Genomic DNA, 16940 nt, shown 5'->3' on the forward strand with positions numbered 1-16940 from the left:
ACCACTGCACTGCATCCTGGGCAACACAGAAATAGAGATGATGAGGATAAGAAATGGATAATGAAAGAAAAAGAGAGCAATAGTATGTGAGGAACGGGAGCAGAGATGGATTCAGAGGGACCCTGAGAGATGGGGATACAAGGAAGACAGGCAAAGAAAGGGGCAGCAATGTAGGGGCCAAATCAGGGCAAGGTCCCAGGTGTGGAAGGAGCTGCAACAGTGAGACAGAGGCCACAGAGCAGAGGGGAGAGAGCTGTGGCACTGGAGGCTGATTTTGCTTGCTGAAGGGAGGGGCTCAGGCCCAGGGATGGGCAGGAGACAGTCAGGGTAGGGAAAGAAGCTGCACTCCCGGAGTCCCCACCTCTGTCGGAGCCACAGCAGACCCGGACCAGAGTTCGAGCTTCAAGAATGAGTAAGGTTTCGCTTGCTTTGGGGGAGCAGGGGTGGGGATGATGATGTGATGACAGAGTGGCCCTTGGTTGTGGGTTTGTCGGAGGGGCTCAGGCTCATGTTTTGCGCGGTTTATGGGAGGACGATGGGCTCAGGATAGGCTGAGCCTAGCCTGATCTCTTAGATGGTGTCTTCTGCTGTAGAGAAGTGTCACCGTTGAGCCCAAGGAGGTAATGCGTTTAGGGTCTCAGGAGCTAAGGAAAACCTTTTCAGGGCCCCTGAGAACTCAGCCAGCTCATTTAGAAGGGTCTTTCTGGAAACCCTACGGGGAAGCGAATGGAGGTTTATGGAGCGCCCCCCCTCCCCATGGCCACCCCGATCTTGTCCCTCACCTGTGTCTGGCAGGCGCCTTGTTGCTGGGAAGGGGGTCCCTGGGTGCCTGGTGGTGCCCCAGGGGAGAGTGCGTCCAGGTCCCCCCACTGTGGTGGTCCCCTTGGCCAGGTCCTCTGCTGAGGTGGGGTCCCAGGTCCAGGGGGGATAATCGTCATAGTCTGCGTAGCCTTTGGAGAAATTGGGGCAATGGTTGACCCCATCCTCTGTTTTAGAGGTCCTTACTGCTGCTCCTCCCTCCCCTTTTGGAATCTTCTGGAGCATCTCTGGAGTCTCCCCACCCCAACCCCGCATGCCCAGTTCTTTAGAATCTACCATGATGCAGTCACCTGGCCCCACCCTGACCCATTCTCCTGGCCACCCCCACAACCCCACCACCCTCACCATGCCCTGGTACCAGTACAGGTGAGCACCACGTCTTCCTCGTGGTCACAGTTGTGCTTCCCCCATTCCCCCGAGGGGCAGTCGCTCAATGACGCCTCACTTCCCTTACAGCCCATGTCATCCAACCAGATGGGCCCAGTTCCAGGGCCGTAATGGGTTTTGCCTACTCGGGGCCGGACCTTTCCACAGCCCAGTTCCCAGCAGGCCACAGTGGCGTCTCGTAGGTCCCAGTTGTCATCACACACTGTTCCCCAGTGTCCGGCATGCCACACTTCCAGCCGGCCAGCACAGCGGTTGGGCCCATCAGCTAGACGAACCCGGAACAGTCCTGCGTGGAAGGCACTCAGGTCAGGAGGGAGGGTCAGCCTCTCCCATTCTCTCCCCACACCCTTCACGGCCACTCACCTGATTCCCCCGTGGTGCTAGCAGTGGGAGAGGGGGCCGGATCTTTGGATGACTCTTGTGGGATCTCAGCAGATGGCTCCAGGGAGGCTTGAGGGATTCTCTTGATGATGGCCTCAGAGGTCATTTCTCGGGGGCTTTGAGTGGTCAGCATCACCATGGTCTTACTGGTCTGTTCTCGGGGAGCCTGAGGGGTCAGCATGGCAGTGCTGTGAGAGGCCCATCTGTGGGGGGCTTCTGTGGTTGGCCTTCTGGTAAACTCAAAGGTAGGTCTTCGGGAGGCCTCAGTGGTCAGGGCTGCAGTGGTCTGTGAGGTTAGGTCTGGGGGGCTTTGGGCCCTGGAATGTTTCGTGGTTGGCGTCACTGGGGGTTGAGTGGTTGGTCTCTTTGCATTTTTTGTCACCCATTTCTTAGTACTCTTAGGCATTTTCCCTGGGGCTTTCATGGTTGTTTTCTCCAGAACACTGGCAGTCACACTTGCAGAAGGCTTAGTGGCCAGCTCTCCTGGGAGCCAGGCATTCCGATCTCTCCCCAGTCCAGGAATCCAGCTCCAACTGAAGGGGTCTGAGATGGAGTCCAGGCCTGGGGGCCCTGGAATTGAGTGGGAAAGGAAGAAAAATGGAAACACCATGATGACAAGATCATCTACCCAGGCCCCTCCATCTCTGCAGTCACTCAGCAAGTTCCCATTCGTTCATCATTTACTCATTTATTGTCACAAATATTTATTGAGCACCTCCTATGAGCTACACAGTGTTAGATCCTGGGGGAGGCTATGGCAAGCCAAACGAAACACCACCCTCTGCCTTCTTGGTACTTACAATCTGGACATGACTGACCCCCTCATCCCTTCACACCTGACCCCTCTTCTCCATCTCCTCAGCTTCTCCTCTAAGTCAGGGCCTCACTTCCTGTACCTTCTGATGGGTCTCCCTACCTCACTGTCAATTCTTACCACAAGAGTAGTACCCAGATCCAACAGGCCACTCCTGAACTCAGAATTTCTGTGGCCGGGCGCAGTAGCTCACGCCTGTAATCCCAGCACTTTGGGAGGCCGAGGCGGGCAGATCACCTGAGGTCGGGAGTTTGAGACCAGGCTGACCAACATGGAGAAACCCCTTCTCTACTAAAAATACAAAATTAGCCAGGTGTGATGGTGCATGCCTGTAGTTCCAGCTACTCAGGAGGCTGAGGTAGGAGAATTGCTTGAACCCAGGAGGCGGAGGTTGCAGTGAGCCAAGATTGTGCCATTGTACTCTAGCCTGGGCAACAAGAGTGAAACTCCATCTCAAAAAATAAAAGAATCTTTCTGTGGTCCCCACCATGATCAGGAAGAGGGGGACAGAGGGAAGAGCCTTAGTTCCAGCAGAGGTGATACCTCCATCCTTTGAGACACCACTCTCCATCTTCCATTTTTCTGATTAGCATATGTGTGCAGTAAAGGATTAAACTTGCCCAAAGAAAGGTTTACTCTTTCCCTGGCCCCTGGGGGATGACTTCTAAGCCTTTGTAACATCTTGCCTGATAAGAGACTGTTTCCCTGGGGGACTTGGGCAATGCCAGATCACTTGTGCTAACAGTATGATTTATGGTTAGCCACATGTACATGGCTGAGCCCCTGTAAACACTCTGGATGCCAAGGCTCGAGGGAACTTTCCTAGCTGGCAGTTCTTCATGTGTGTTGCCCTACTTCCTTGCTGGGATAATTCAGTGCTGTCTGCATAACTCCACTGGCACAGGACAGTTTGAAACTTACCTGGTATCTCCTGAGCTCTGCCCCAGGTGCCTCTTCCCTTGGCTGATTTTAATCTATATCCTTTCACTGTGATAAACAATAACCCTGAGTGTAACAGATTCTTTGATTCTATGAGTTCTTCTAGCAAATTATTGAATCTGAGACTGGTCTTGGTGACCCCAAACTATAAGGAGTCATACAGGTTTGCAATGATTTGTTAGAGTATTTCTTTCTCTCCATGAGCTATGAGCTATTCAAAGAGCAAGACCATATTCATTCCGTTCATGAACCCAACATGAGAACCCAGTGCCGAACTCATCATCTGGCATTTAATAATAGGCATTGCCTGAGTTTATGTTAACTGGCTCTCGCTTTGGCTTCTCTCCATCACCCAGTGCCCTGCCTGCTTCCTTTCATCTTAGGAAGGCTAAATCTCCCTTCTTAGTGAAAGACTCCCTTGATTCCTGGAAGGAAAAGGAAGTGGTAGCTTCTCTGAGTGGGAATCCCACATCTGCCAGTTAGTTGCAGTGTGATCTTGAGCAAGTTACCTAACCTCTCTGTGCCTCAGCTTCAGTAAAATGGACATAACACACACCACCCTAGACTTATTATGTGATTTGAATGCGGCCATATGTGGAAAAACACCCAGCACAGGGCTGGGGCTTAGCAAGTGCCCAATCAATGTTAGTGCCCATGTTAGTTACTGTTCCCCCTTCAGGAAGCCTCCTGGAGTCAACAGATGGCTAGGACCTTCTTACCAGTGCAGGTGACCCCAACATCCTCATTGTGAGCACAGTTGTGCTTTCCCCAGGGAGCAGCAGGGCAGTCGGACAGCGAAGACTCGGTCCCCACACAGCCCACATCATCTAGCCAGATGGGGCCCGCACCCCAGCCAAAGTGGCCAGCAGCAGGATCTGGCTGCCGAGGTCCACCACAGCCCAGCTCCCGGCAGACCACAGCTGAGTCCCGCATGTCCCAGCTGTCATCACACACGGTCCCCCAGCGCTGGTCATGCCACACCTCCAGTCGACCTGAGCACTTGCTGGGCCCAGCCACCAGGCGCAGCTGGGGGGACCCTGGGGTAGAAGAGATTCAAAGAATTACAGTCAGGGACGCCGCCCAGCCTCCTGACTCTTCAGATCCACCTTTCCCTCCCTCTATCTTCCTTTCCATGCATTCATCCATTCATCCATCTAGGCCTTCCCTCCATTCATCCATCCTCCCTTCCAAGGAGCACGTATTTAGTAAGGCCTTATGCCATTTTCTGCAATAGGCACAAGGGCTGAAGAGTCAGGCAGAGTTTGGGGGACCCTCAAAAAACTACACACAGAATTACCATATAAGCATTCTAGAAAGTCTACTGCTAGGGATATACCCCAAATAAACTGAGAACAGGTATTCAGACAGATACTGGTATGTGAATGTTCAGAGCAGCACCATTCACAGTGGCCAAATAGTAGTGGTTGTACATTTTGAATGTATAAATACCACTTGAGCTGTATACTTAAACTGGTTGACTTTATATGAATTTCACCTGAATTAAAATAATGAGTCTTTTTCCATGCAACTGTTCACCACCCTTAATTTTCTCTCATTATTGGTTTAATAAGGGTTTTTTCTTCTTTTCTAGATTTTATTTTCCTAACCACTAGACTACAGGGATAATCAGGTGTTTTGCTGTTGTTGTTTACCAGTCAGGCACAGCCTCTTCTTTCAAAAGCTCTCAGTCTTTAGGGAAAGGAGCATGCATACACTTCATTACAACTCAGTGAGCTAAAGGGAGTAGTGGAAGTACCAAAAAGGCAAGGCAGAAACACAGTGAAGGGAGGGTGAGAAAAATTCTGCCCAGAGAAGCCCATGAAGCTTTCTCAGAGAAAGTCCTTTAAAAGAGACAGAGCAGCAGACCAGGCATGGTGGCTCACACCTGTAATCCCAGCACTTTTGGAAGCCAAGGCGGGTGGATCACTTGAGGTCAGGAGTTGGAGACCAGCCTGGCCAACATGGAGAAACTCTGTCTCTACTAAAAATACAAAAATTAGCTGAGGGTGGTGGCATGTGCCTGTAATCCCAGCTACTCAGGAGGCTGAGGCAAGAGAATCGCTTAAACCCAGGAAGCTGACGTTGCAGTGAGCCAAGATCACACCATTACACTCCAGCCTGGGTGACAGAATGCAACTGTCTCAAAAAATAAAAAGGGAGCAGAAGAGAATCCAGACAGAAGGAAAAAGGTGTGCTGGGCTGGACAGGGAGCAGTGACATGAGTTCAGGATTCCCTAAGTCTGTCTAGTTCCCACCGGCCCTCTTGGAGTTATCCACAGCAGGAATATCTCTGACCTGGGTCCCTCAGGCCCTGGAGGGGCTGTCAAGGAGATGCTCAGAAGCCAGTATCAAGGGGTCTATTGCAATTGTTCAGTAACTATTTCTCCAGCAGCTACTGTAGACCTGGCCCCATGCAGCCCAGAGCAAACAGTCCTCTTTACCTTTGCCCAGCCCAAGGAGGATGACTTCCCCAAGGGGGAATATTTGAGCCTGGCCTAGATGATGGGTCTACAAACCCAGGCTGCCAGCAAACCTCTGGAACGTGGGTAAGAAGCCTGGGGTAACTTCTCCCTCAGCTCTCACAAGGAATCAGCCCTGCCAACACCTTGATCTTGGATTTCCACTCTCCAGAACTGTGAGACAGTACATTTCTGTGGTTGACCTAAGATGCTCCAGGTGTCAGGAGTCCTGTGAGACTAGCCTGGAAAATGAACTCCTCTACAGAAAACAGCGCACATTCTGTGGGCATAAAGGCCTCACTCTGTTATATGCAGGTCATGGTACAGCCACCTTCTCTGAGTCTGTGATAGCAGAATCCCATCTATAACCATCTCTATGTTCTCAAGACAGGCAACTGTGATGGAGCTAAAAGCAAGGTGCCTTAAAATCTAAGACATGAAGGCCGGGCGCGGTGGCTCAAGCCTGTAATCCCAGCACTTTGGGAGGCCGAGGCAGGTGGATCACGAGGTTGAGAGATCGAGACCATCCTGGTCAACATGGTGAAACCCCGTCTCTACTAAAAATACAAAAAAAAAAAAAAAAACTAGCTGGGCATGGTGGTGCATGCCTGTAACCCCAGCTACTCAGGAGGCTGAGGCAGGAGAATTGCCTGAGCCCAGGAGGCGGAGGTTGCGGTGAGCCGAGATCGCGCCATTGCACTCCAGCCTGGGTAACAAGAGCGAAACTCCGTCTCAAAAAAAAAAATCTAAGACATGAGCAGAGACTGGACCCAGATACTGGAGAAATTTAAGAAATACCCAGAAGATACAGAGGAGACAAGTTACTGAGTTCCAACTACAAGGAAAACTTTACTAATGCCTGTGTCATATTAGGAAAGATCTTTTTCGTTTTGAACTAGCAAAACTCTGGTACACCAACAAACAAGTTAAAAGATGGGACATTGTCTTTGAAGAAATAATTTTAAGACTGAGATAAAAAAAAAAAAAAAAAGATGGGACATGTGGCTGGGCATGGTGGCTCATGCCAGTAATCCCAGTACATTGGGAAGCTGAGGTGGGTGGATCACCTGTGGCCAGGAGTTAGAGACCAGCCTGGCCAACATGATGAAACCCTCTTTCTACTAAAAACACAAAAGATTAGCCCAGTGTAGTGGCAGATGCCTGTAATCCCAGCCACTAGGGAAACTGAGGCAGGAGACTCGCATAAATCCAGGTGACAGAGGTTGCAGTGAGCTGAGATCATGCCACTGCACTCCAGCTTGGGCAACAAGAGTGAAACTCTGCCCAAAAAAAGGTGGGGGGGGGGAGCATGTGAAATATTTTGAACCAGAAGTTTTAAAACATGAAGAATAAATAAACGTCTGTTGTCTAAGCCATGCAGTCTGTGGTACCTTGTTAGAGCTGCCCTTGCAAACTAACACAGGTTCTGTACCAAAGTAAACGGCACAGCACCTGCCAGGCCCAGGACAAGGAACAGTGTGGTGTGTTTAGGAACAGCAGGTCATTGGATTTGGCTAAAACCCAGGGATGTGAAGATCATAAAGGACCCTGAATTCTCCGCCAAGAAAATGAGACTTTATCGTATCCATGGTGGGGAACCGCTGAAACACTCAGAGCATCAAAGCAAGGAAATGAAAGAGTCAACTCTGTCCTTCAGAATGCTTATTCCAAAATCAGCAAAGACTCAGGCTGGACTGGGAGAGATTGAAAAGAAGGCCTCTTCTAGGGGAAGGCAGGTCAGTAGAGTGGAGGGAATAGAAGCTTTAATGAGGAGCAATTAAGAGGGGCACAGAGAAAGATTGTCTGCATCATCTTGGAGATACTTCCTTAGAAGGCAGCTTTTGGCATGCTCCTTCCCTTCTTGGAGGGTGAGAGGGTGGAAGAAGATTTCTCTCTTTTTTCTTTTTTTTTTTTTTTTTTTTTTTGAGACGGAGTTTCGCTCTTGTTACCCAGGCTGGAGTGCAATGGCGCGATCTCGGCTCACCGCAACCTCCGCCTCCTGGGCTCAGGCAATTCTCCTGCCTCAGCCTCCTGAGTAGCTGGGATTACAGGCACGCGCCACCACGCCCAGCTAATTTTTTGTATTTTTAGTAGAGACAGGGTTTCACCATGTTGACCAGGATGGTCTCGATCTCTTGACCTCATGATCCACCTGCCTCGGCCTCCCAAAGTGCTGAGATTACAGGCGTGAGCCACCGCGCCCGGCCCTCTTTTTTCTTTTTTTAAAGACAGAGTCTCACTCTGTTTCTAGGCTGGAGTGCAGTGGTACAATCACAGCTCACTGCAGCCTCCACCTCCTGGGCTCTAGTGATCCTCTTGCCTCAGCCTCCCAACATGCTGAGATCACAGGCATGAACCACCGTGCCCAGCCAGTGGAAGGTTTCTTGATCAGAAGGTCTGAGGCAGAAGGAAGGAAACAGACAGAAGCCCTTTTTTTCGCTGCATGACACTTGAGCATGGAAAAGTGGTTAAGAATGTGGGCCCTTGAAAGCAGTTTGGCAATTCCTCAACAAGTTACCATATGGCCCAGGTATACACCCAAAAGAACTGAAAGCAGAAACTCTAATGGATATTTGTACACCCAAGCTCATAACAGCATTATTAACTATAGCTGAAAGGTGGAAACAACCGAAGTATCTGTCCATCAACAGATGCATGGATAAACAAAATGAGGTATACACATACAGTGGAGTATTATTTAGTCTTAAAAAAGAAGAAAACTTTGACACATCCTACAACATGGATGAACCTTGAAGACATTATGCTAAGTGAAATAAGCTAGTCACAAAACAGTATGATTCCCACTCATATGAGGTACCTAGAGGAATCACATTCATAAATAGATAAAGAAGAATGGGGATTGTGGGATTCTGAAGAGAGGGAGGAATGAGGAATTAGTGTTTAATAAGTATGAGGTTTCTGTTTGAGATGAAAAAATAGGTTCTGGAGATGGATAGTGGTGATGGTTGCAGAGTAACATGAATGTAATTAATGCCACTGAACTATGCTCTTAAGACTGATTAAGGCCAGGCATGGTGCCTCACGCCTGTAATCCCAGCACTTTGGGAGGCCGAGACGGGTGGATTACTTGAGGTCAGGAGTTTGAGACCAGTCTTGCCAACATGGTGAAACTCCATCTTTATTAAAAATATAAAAATTAGCTGGGTGTGGTGGTAAGCATCTGTAATCCTAGCTAACTTGGGAGGCTGAGGCAGGAGAATCGCTTGAACCCAGGAGGCAGAGGTTGCAGTGAACTGAGATCATACCCCTGCACTCCAGCTTGGGTGGCAGAGCGAGACCCTGTTTAAAAAAAAAAAAAAAAGAGACTAGTAAAAATGGTACATTTTATGTATGTCACGTATGTTTTATCACAATTTAAAAAAAACCAATGTGAGCCTTCGAACAAGTTTTCTGCTTGAATCTTGGCTCTTCCATTTCTCAGCTGTGCTGCCTCATCAGTAACATGGAGACCTCAGTACCCACACCACAGTGACTGTACACATCACCAGATTGAGACAGGGAGGGAACGGAACAGCATCAGTCGCCAGGAGCCGGTGCATGCTCTTTCAGTGTTAGTTGATATTATTATTCAAGAAAAGGGGTAAGGAGCCTCTGGGAATAGTGATCATAGTGAAAACAAGTTGCTGCTTTTGTTCAGCCCTTTCCCATCTTGAGGAGACAGCTTTGTTCACCACCACTTTTAATTTTCTGTATTTCTGATGCTTTGACATCTTAGAGCTTTCCTGATGCTAAGGGACTGCCTCTCCCAGGGTCAGCTAATTCCTAGAGCTGGAAAATGACTTGAGCATGCCTTCTGTGTGCAAACCACGCTTTTTAGAACCCACATACCAACTGCCCCTCCACTGGGCTCTCATACCTGGGCCACTATGCACCTGTCCTCTGCCCCAGGGCCGAGTACCAGGCAACTAAGGACAACCCTCTGACCCATCACCTACTGAAATTATTCAAACTAGCCAATTCTAAGCCCACTTACTCTGTTTCACCTATTCCTTCCTGCAAAAAAAAAAACAATCAAGACTCCTGTACCTGGCTGGGCATGGTGGCTCATGCCTGTAATCCCAGCACTTCAGGAGGCCAAGACAGGAGGATCACTTGAGGCCAGGAGTTTGATACCAACCTGGACAATAGTGAGGCTCTGTCTCTACAAAAAAAAATTTAGCCAGGCATGGTGGCATGCAGCTGTAGTTTAAGTTACCCAGGAGGTGGAAGTGGGGGGATCACTTGAGCCCAGGAATTGGAGGCTGCAGTGAGCTATGATTGCACCACTGCACTCCAGCCTGAGCAAGCGAGACCCTGCCTCTCAAAAAATATATAAATATATAAAAATAGAGTTTCCCATCCATGCTTCCCCTCACTCCCTCTACCTCCTGACTGGCCCTGGTGCTTCCCTATGTGGCCCCGTTTGGCATGGCCCTCCTCTTGGGAACCATGAGTAACAATCTTTTTAGTGGCTGTCATCTCCTGATTTCTTGGCTTCACCATACCTGGGTAATAATAAGACCTATATTTTAAAACAATAATCCTTTCAATACTCATGAAAGAGGCCAGGTGCAGTGGTTTACCCCTCTAATCCCAGCACTTTGAGAGGCAGAAGTGGGCAGATGCTTGGGCTCAGGAGTTCAAGACCAGCCTGGGCAACATGGCAAAACCTTTTCTTTGCAAAAAGTACAAAAAATTAGTAGTACCAGCTACTTGGGAAGCTGAGGTGGGAGGATCACTTGAGCCTGCAGGTTGAGGCTTGAGGCTTCAGTGAGCCATGATCACACCACTGCAGTCCAGGCTGTGAGGCAGGCAGAACCATTGATCACATTCTCTAAAGAACCAGAGACTCTGGAAAGTAAATGTTTGAGCAGGGCTGTTCCTTGAAGCTGGCCAGAGTGCCCCATGACAGACCCTACAGCCACACTGCGTAGCTTAGGAACAGAGCAGAGTCTCAGCCCACCATCTGTCTCTTATCCAGGACTGGCTACAGAATTTGGGGGCCTCAGTAAATGATGAAAGGCAGGACCCCTGTTCAAGAATTATCACGTGCTTCCAGATGTGACAGCAGTGCATTGAACTCAGCTGTGTGTCCTGGGTGAGGCCTCTGTGCCCCTGTTCTCCACCCTTCTCTTTGTAAGAGCCCCCTCATGAAACAGTTTCAGAGCTGAGAGAAGGACACAGAAGGGAGGACTCTGTTTTCTTGGGGAGCATGGAGTGACTCACCGGCTTCTGGTCCAGGTTCCCAAAGGACAGTAGGGGAGGCTAGAGGAGGTGAAATGCCTGCCGTCCCTGGAGCCTGACTTGTCATGGTGGACGGGGGCCTGGAGGCAGCCTCCCTGGGTATGGAGTCGTTGCTGGGCACAGTAGGGACCGTGGGAGGGACAAAGCCCAGAGGCATGCCTGTGGAGAGAGGGGAAGGTGACTGCCACCCACACACCCCCTCCATCCCAGAGCTGGCGCCCCCTCCTCCTGTGTCATCCTTCCTCAGTCCTCTCAGCTGCATGCAGAGATCTCTCCCTGCCCAACCTCCTCCCTAGACACAGCCCAAGCTTTCCACCTCTCTGACCTGGGGAGGGGGTGTGTGAATGGGGGGCAAGAGAGAGCAGAGGGTATGGTAGCTTAGGGGTGACAGAGAAAGGGAGGAAATCTTATAGAGAGAAGACTGGCTTCTGCCGGGGACAGAAGGCAAGGTCAGCCAGGGCTGCCACAGGGCTGAGGCTCAACCTTGGCTGTTTCCGTTTTGGGCTGGATTGTTCTCAGCCTTGGGGCCATCCCGTGTACTGCAGGATGTTGAGCAACACTCCTGGCCTCCAACCCTGGATGTCAGGAGCACCCTCACCCCCCGCTGTGACCATCAAAAATGTTTCCAGATACTGTCCAATGTCCCCTTGGGGGCAAAGGCACTCCCAGCTGAGAACCACTGGCGCAGGGTGAGGATTTAGAGGGGAATAAGATGGGGGGTGGAAAGTTCAGACAGGGCAGGAAGGGCACATAGGGAACCCCCAACTTGCCCCTCCACTCCAAGCACCACCACACCCACCTCCCGGTCCTCCACCACAGCCCCCTCACCATCACACACAGCGCCGGCGTCCTCGCGGTGGTGACAGTCATGCTGGCCCCAGGGCCGAGCTGGGCAGAATCGCAAGGCCGTCTCGTTTCCCCGACACCGGAGGTCATCCAGGATGATGGGTCCAGCCCCCTCCCCAAAGAAGGCACCCCCGGGGGCGGCCAGCGCCCCCCCGCAGCCCAGCTCCCGGCAGGCCACAGCGGCATCGCGCAGGTCCCAGGCGTCGTCACACACTGACCCCCAGAGCCCTCCGTGCCAGACCTCCAGGCGGCCGGCGCAACCGTGGGGGCCATCAGCCAGGCGCAGCCGAGGTGCTGGGCCTGAAGAGTGGGAGAGGAAGCACTGAGCCAGAAAATGAGGATGGATGAGCCAGGACTAAGTCATGCTCGGGCCAGGCTGCAACCCCAAGATGACTCTGGGAAACAGATAGTCCATCTTCACTATGCAAATGAGGAAAAAGCTCCAAGACAGGAAGTCACTGGCCCAGAGTCCGACTCTGCTGCATCCCCCACATCCCTTGCCTCAGGGAAGGGGGCAGGGAGGGATGCTGGGAGCTCTGGCTTTGGTCCCCTGGATCCACCTCCCATGCCTGGCCCCCCAGGTCCTAGAGAGCTGGATTTCCAAATCTCAGCACCACTGGCACTAGGCATCCTCCTTTATCATGGGGGCTATTCTGTGCAGCACCCTCTACCCACCACATGCCAGTAGCAACCCTTCCCCGAGATGCAACAACCACAAACGTCTCCAGAAATTGGCTGATGTCCTTTGGGGAGGAAGGGAATGAGAAAGCCCTCACTCTCTCCCCAGTTGAGAATCACTAGTCTAGATATTAACCTCTTGCTGGCCTTCAGGTGCATAGGATACATTTCATTTTTTTTTATTTTTGGGGAGAGGGGATCTCACTATGTCACCCAGGCTGGAGTGCACTGGTACAATCTTGTCTCACTGCAGCCTCAACCTCCTGGACCCAAGGGACGCTCCCCACCTCAGCCTCTCTCAGGTAGCAGGGGCTACAGGCATGCACTACCATGCCCAGCTATTTTTTTTTAATTTTATATTTTTTAGAGAAAGGTCTCTGTCGCCCAGACTAGTCTTGAATTCCTGGCCTTGAGAAATCCTCCCAAAGCACTTGGGCGACAGGTGTAAGCCTGAAGCCATGCCTGGCTCTTAAGGTACATTTCTATTGGGGTAAGGGTTAGTCGTCACTGGAGGATTGTGGCATCCCTCTCTCTGTCACTGTTCTAGAAAAGATAACAGAACTAAGGAGCAGCCTAACACACCTGTCTGCTTTTCCTCATCTGCAGACAGGGAAGGGGAGCGACTCCTTCCCAGAGCAGCAATGAGAATTAAGTGAGATGCTGGTGAAGCTCCCAGCTTCACCAGGCACCTCAGTGGTTCGTTCATTTCCTTTCTTGGCAACTTGACCTCCTCTTTAGAGCCTCAACTTCAATGAACTCTGCTCTGAAGGTCTCATTTCTGCTCCCACATCTTGTACACTAGGCACACAAAGGTGCCATTCCCACCCCACACAAGTTTTCTCTGCCCCTCACGCTCACTCTGACCTCTGTGTCCCGGTCTCCATCCCCACCACGTCCCTATGGCCGATTGTGCAGTCCCACAGGTGTGGCTGCCGTGGGTTTCCACAGACCCAGAAGGGTCAGGAGCTGGGGCTGGGACTGACTAGGCACATGGATCTTCAGCCATTTATGTCACCTCTCTGAGCCTCAGTCCCAGATCTGTGGAGAGGGATGAGGATCCTCCCGCTTGGGGCTGTGGGAGGCTCAGAGCAGCCACAGGTGAAGTAGCTCAGGGCCCAGCACACAGCAGGGACTCAGGTCAGCCTCTTTCTTCTCTTCCGCCTGGACATCCACCAAGGTCAGCGTTTCCTACCCTTCCAGGGCGGGCACCCAGCTTTGCCTGAAGCCCCTGTACTGTCCCCACACCTGCACAGATGAAACACCAGGTGGCTGCCCTCCACTGCCGGCCCCCCACCGTCGATGGACCATGCAGTCCGGCAGGGTGGGCAGTGGCCCTTTCTCCTGTGGTTCCCAGGTGCTGCCATGGTGGTGTGTAAAGATTTGTGGAAGGAAAGAAAGGAAAGACAAAGGGAAAGAGAGGGAGGAAGGGAGGCAAGAAGGAGGGAGAGAGCCCCTGAGCTCTCACCCAACTCCTCCCCCACAGCCATCTGCTGGGTTCTGTCCCAGGTCCAAGGTGGACGGGAGAAGGGAGGGACCCCTGGGAGACAGCTAGACCCCATGCTGAGGGGGTGCGTATGAGGTGAGGTAGAGGCTCACCCATGGGTGCCCCCATCCTGCCTCAGTCTCCCTCCATGCCACCAAGTCACTGCCCACCAGCTCGCTTGAGGATGGGGGAGCAGAGGTTGGCCCACAGAGACAAGGGCTCTGGGAAAGGGTCCCCTGCTATGGGCAGCCAGTAGCAGAAGGCAGGAAGGGCTTCTTGCATTCCAGGACTTGGCTCAAGCCTGAGGCAGGTATTCTTAGCTCCATTGCTCCTTCAGGGAAACTGAGGCTTACACAAATGGTCACTGGCCTGGGCCCTGGGACAGGGATGAATGGTAGCCCAAGCCTCAAGCCTGCTCCTGGCAAGAACAGCAGGAGCTGAGGAAGGAGGGGCTGCAGAGTGTGGCGAGCGGGCACTGGGCATGCAGAGAGCAAGTGGGCAGGAGCAGACCCTCTGCAGCTTCCTGGAGGGGAAAGAGGGAGCTGGGGGCTGAGGGCGGTGGGAGGGGCCGGGCCCCAGCCCCAACATACCGGTGCAGACCAGCCCGGCATCCTCGCTGTGGTCACAGTTGCTCCGGCCCCAGGGGCTCCTGGGGCAGTCTCGGAGGGCCTGCTCTCCTCCTCCACACCCCACGTCGTCCATCCACACGGGCCCTGCGCCAGGCCCAAATCTGGCACCGCCGGGGGCAGCCAGCGCCCCCCCACAGCCCAGCTCCCGGCAAGCCACGGTGGCGTCGCGCAGGTCCCAGCCGTCATCACATACAGTGCCCCAGCGCCCGCCATGCCAGACTTCCAGGCGGCCGGCACACCTGTGGGGGCCAGAGACCAGGCGCAGCCGCTCTGTGGGGTGAACAGGGACAGGACAGGTGGCTGGTGAGAAATGATTCAAACACCCTTCCCTTGGTCTTCACCTGGGGAAACAGGCCCGAGGCAGCGGTGGCCTGAGATCTGCCCCCCAGCAGCCATTAAGGGGAGAGTCCACGACCTCAGTAGGCCAGGACACCTCCTGACAGGGCAGGAAGAGGGGATACCAGGCCTGGCTTTTAAATCCCCAGGTGGGACGAGGTAAACACTGGGGTCCTTCCAGGGCCTCGGCTAAGGAGAGGGCACCCGCAGGTCCTCAGTTTGTCTTGGCTCCAGGCCTCACAGCATCCAGGTTTGGGGTTGGGGGAGCCTTCAGGGAGCTTACCTTGGCGGGGGGCTCCAGTTGTCAGCAGAGGGGCCCGGGTGGACTTGGCCTGCTTAGGCCGGGGGCTTTTCTTCCGGGAGGTGTTCTGGGGGTTCCCAGCTGGGCGGGGGGCTGGAGGGGAGACAGCCAGGGGTCAGGAACTTCGCTCCTCATGCTTCCTCCCATGTGGGGGCCGGGCCTCCCTCTCTGAGGGTCTGAAGTGACAGAGGACTCCCTGGGCTATGAAGGAGACAGGAGTCAGGGGACAGTCTGTCCCCTGGGAGTTCTTAGTGCAGCGGTCCCTGTCCCCTCGGCCGACACAGGAGGGTGTGCTGGGTGGGACGGCACAGCAGTCCTCTGGGCTCACCGTGTGTCACCGGGGTCTCCTCTGTGCTGGGACCCAGCTCCATCGACAGCCCTGGCCAGGGAGCCCCATCTAGGGGAGACGCTGAATCGTCCCTGGAGTTAGCCACACGCTGACCTGTGGGCGGGAGGCAGAAGTGATGAGGAGAGTAGGGGTCAGAAGACATTTGGTCCCTGGCAGAGAGAGTGAGACACCTGGCTCTGGAGGGGATGCGAAGCTGGGTGTCTCTGGACGGCTGCATACTCAGACTTGCTGGGGCTCAGGACTTGGGGTCCCTGGGTCATCTCCAAAGGAGCCGCCCCTGAAGGAGCAGGCAGGGTGCCCTTACCTGCGCAGACGACGCCTGCGTCCTCTTCGTGGGAGCAGATGTGGGCCTTCCAGCCCCGGTGGTGGCAGAAGCCCAGCTGCCCCTCGTGGCCCCGGCAAGCCAGCTCGCTGAGCCACACGGGCCCTGCCCCCTCCCCAAAGAAGGCGCCCCCGGGGGCGGCCAGTGCCCCTCCGCAGCCCAGCTGCCGACAGGCCACGGCGGCATCACGCAGGTCCCAGCCGTCGTCACATACGGTGCCCCAGCGCCCTCCGTGCCAGACCTCCAGGCGGCCAGCACACCCGTGAGGGCCATCGGCCAGGCGCAGCCGCTCTGAGGGGTGGAGGAATGGCTGTGGCGAGGAGGGGCATCCCTGGGGCCCCAGGGTCGGGGGGAGTGTGTGGGGGGGACTGTAGGGGCAGGGCCTGTCCTGCAGGTAGTAGCAGCCATATTGGACCCCTGGGCCAGGACTTCTGGATGCTCAGAGAGATTCACCCAGACACCTGGGGGATCCCAAAGGGGGGGCAGTGGCAAAGGTCATAGTGGAATTCTGGTGAGGGTGAGGCCAGGCCTAGATGGGCAGAAGGGGGAGGCCTGGTGCTGGGAGGAGGGCAGGTGGGAGGAGTCTCGGGCACTTACCAACAGCCTGGATCCCCACCAGTGCCGCTGCAAGGGAGGGTGGAGAGTGGGGCAGAGTGAGGGGCAGTCCGAGGGTGTTCCTTTCTCCAGCACAGGCCCCTCATCTTGAATACCCCGACACACACACACACACACACACACACCCCACACACTCTCTCTCTCTCTCTCTCCTCACATCCTCACACCTCTGAACCAGGAACCCCATGGCTGGGAGGCAGGACTCTGGACAGAGGGCCTGGATGAGAATTGGGTCTCTGAGGCTGGTGGGTGGGGCTGCAGCTGCCTGGCCCCTGAAGTCAGGGCCAGGGACCATGGCTTTGGTGTTCTCACATGGTCTTGGCTAAAGGTCAGATGTC

The 16940-nt window shown here is 53.6% G+C and overlaps 1 protein-coding gene across 3 annotated transcripts in view; it reads right to left on the minus strand.

Moving 5' to 3' along the window:
* The window catches only part of SSC5D (scavenger receptor cysteine rich family member with 5 domains), a 29087-nt gene that overhangs the window by 11742 nt on the left and 405 nt on the right, over positions 1–16940 (minus strand). For 2 of the 3 annotated variants that reach the window (XM_003944687.4, XM_074385901.1), the window contains exons 2-12: positions 16585–16611; positions 15970–16278; positions 15645–15758; positions 15299–15409; positions 14641–14949; positions 11872–12189; positions 11026–11202; positions 4060–4377; positions 1570–2157; positions 1178–1492; positions 783–950 (exon numbers count right to left, since the gene is read on the minus strand). In XM_003944687.4, coding sequence (XP_003944736.3) covers positions 783–950; positions 1178–1492; positions 1570–2157; positions 4060–4377; positions 11026–11202; positions 11872–12189; positions 14641–14949; positions 15299–15409; positions 15645–15758; positions 15970–16278; positions 16585–16611 — 2754 coding nt within the window. The remainder of the gene's footprint in view (positions 1–782; positions 951–1177; positions 1493–1569; positions 2158–4059; positions 4378–11025; positions 11203–11871; positions 12190–14640; positions 14950–15298; positions 15410–15644; positions 15759–15969; positions 16279–16584; positions 16612–16940) is intronic. The other variant, XM_074385900.1, reaches the window with a different exon arrangement.

The sequence above is a fragment of the Saimiri boliviensis genome, chromosome 14, assembly GCF_048565385.1.
Source record: "Saimiri boliviensis isolate mSaiBol1 chromosome 14, mSaiBol1.pri, whole genome shotgun sequence".
In the NCBI taxonomy this organism is placed as follows: Eukaryota; Metazoa; Chordata; class Mammalia; order Primates; family Cebidae; genus Saimiri; species Saimiri boliviensis.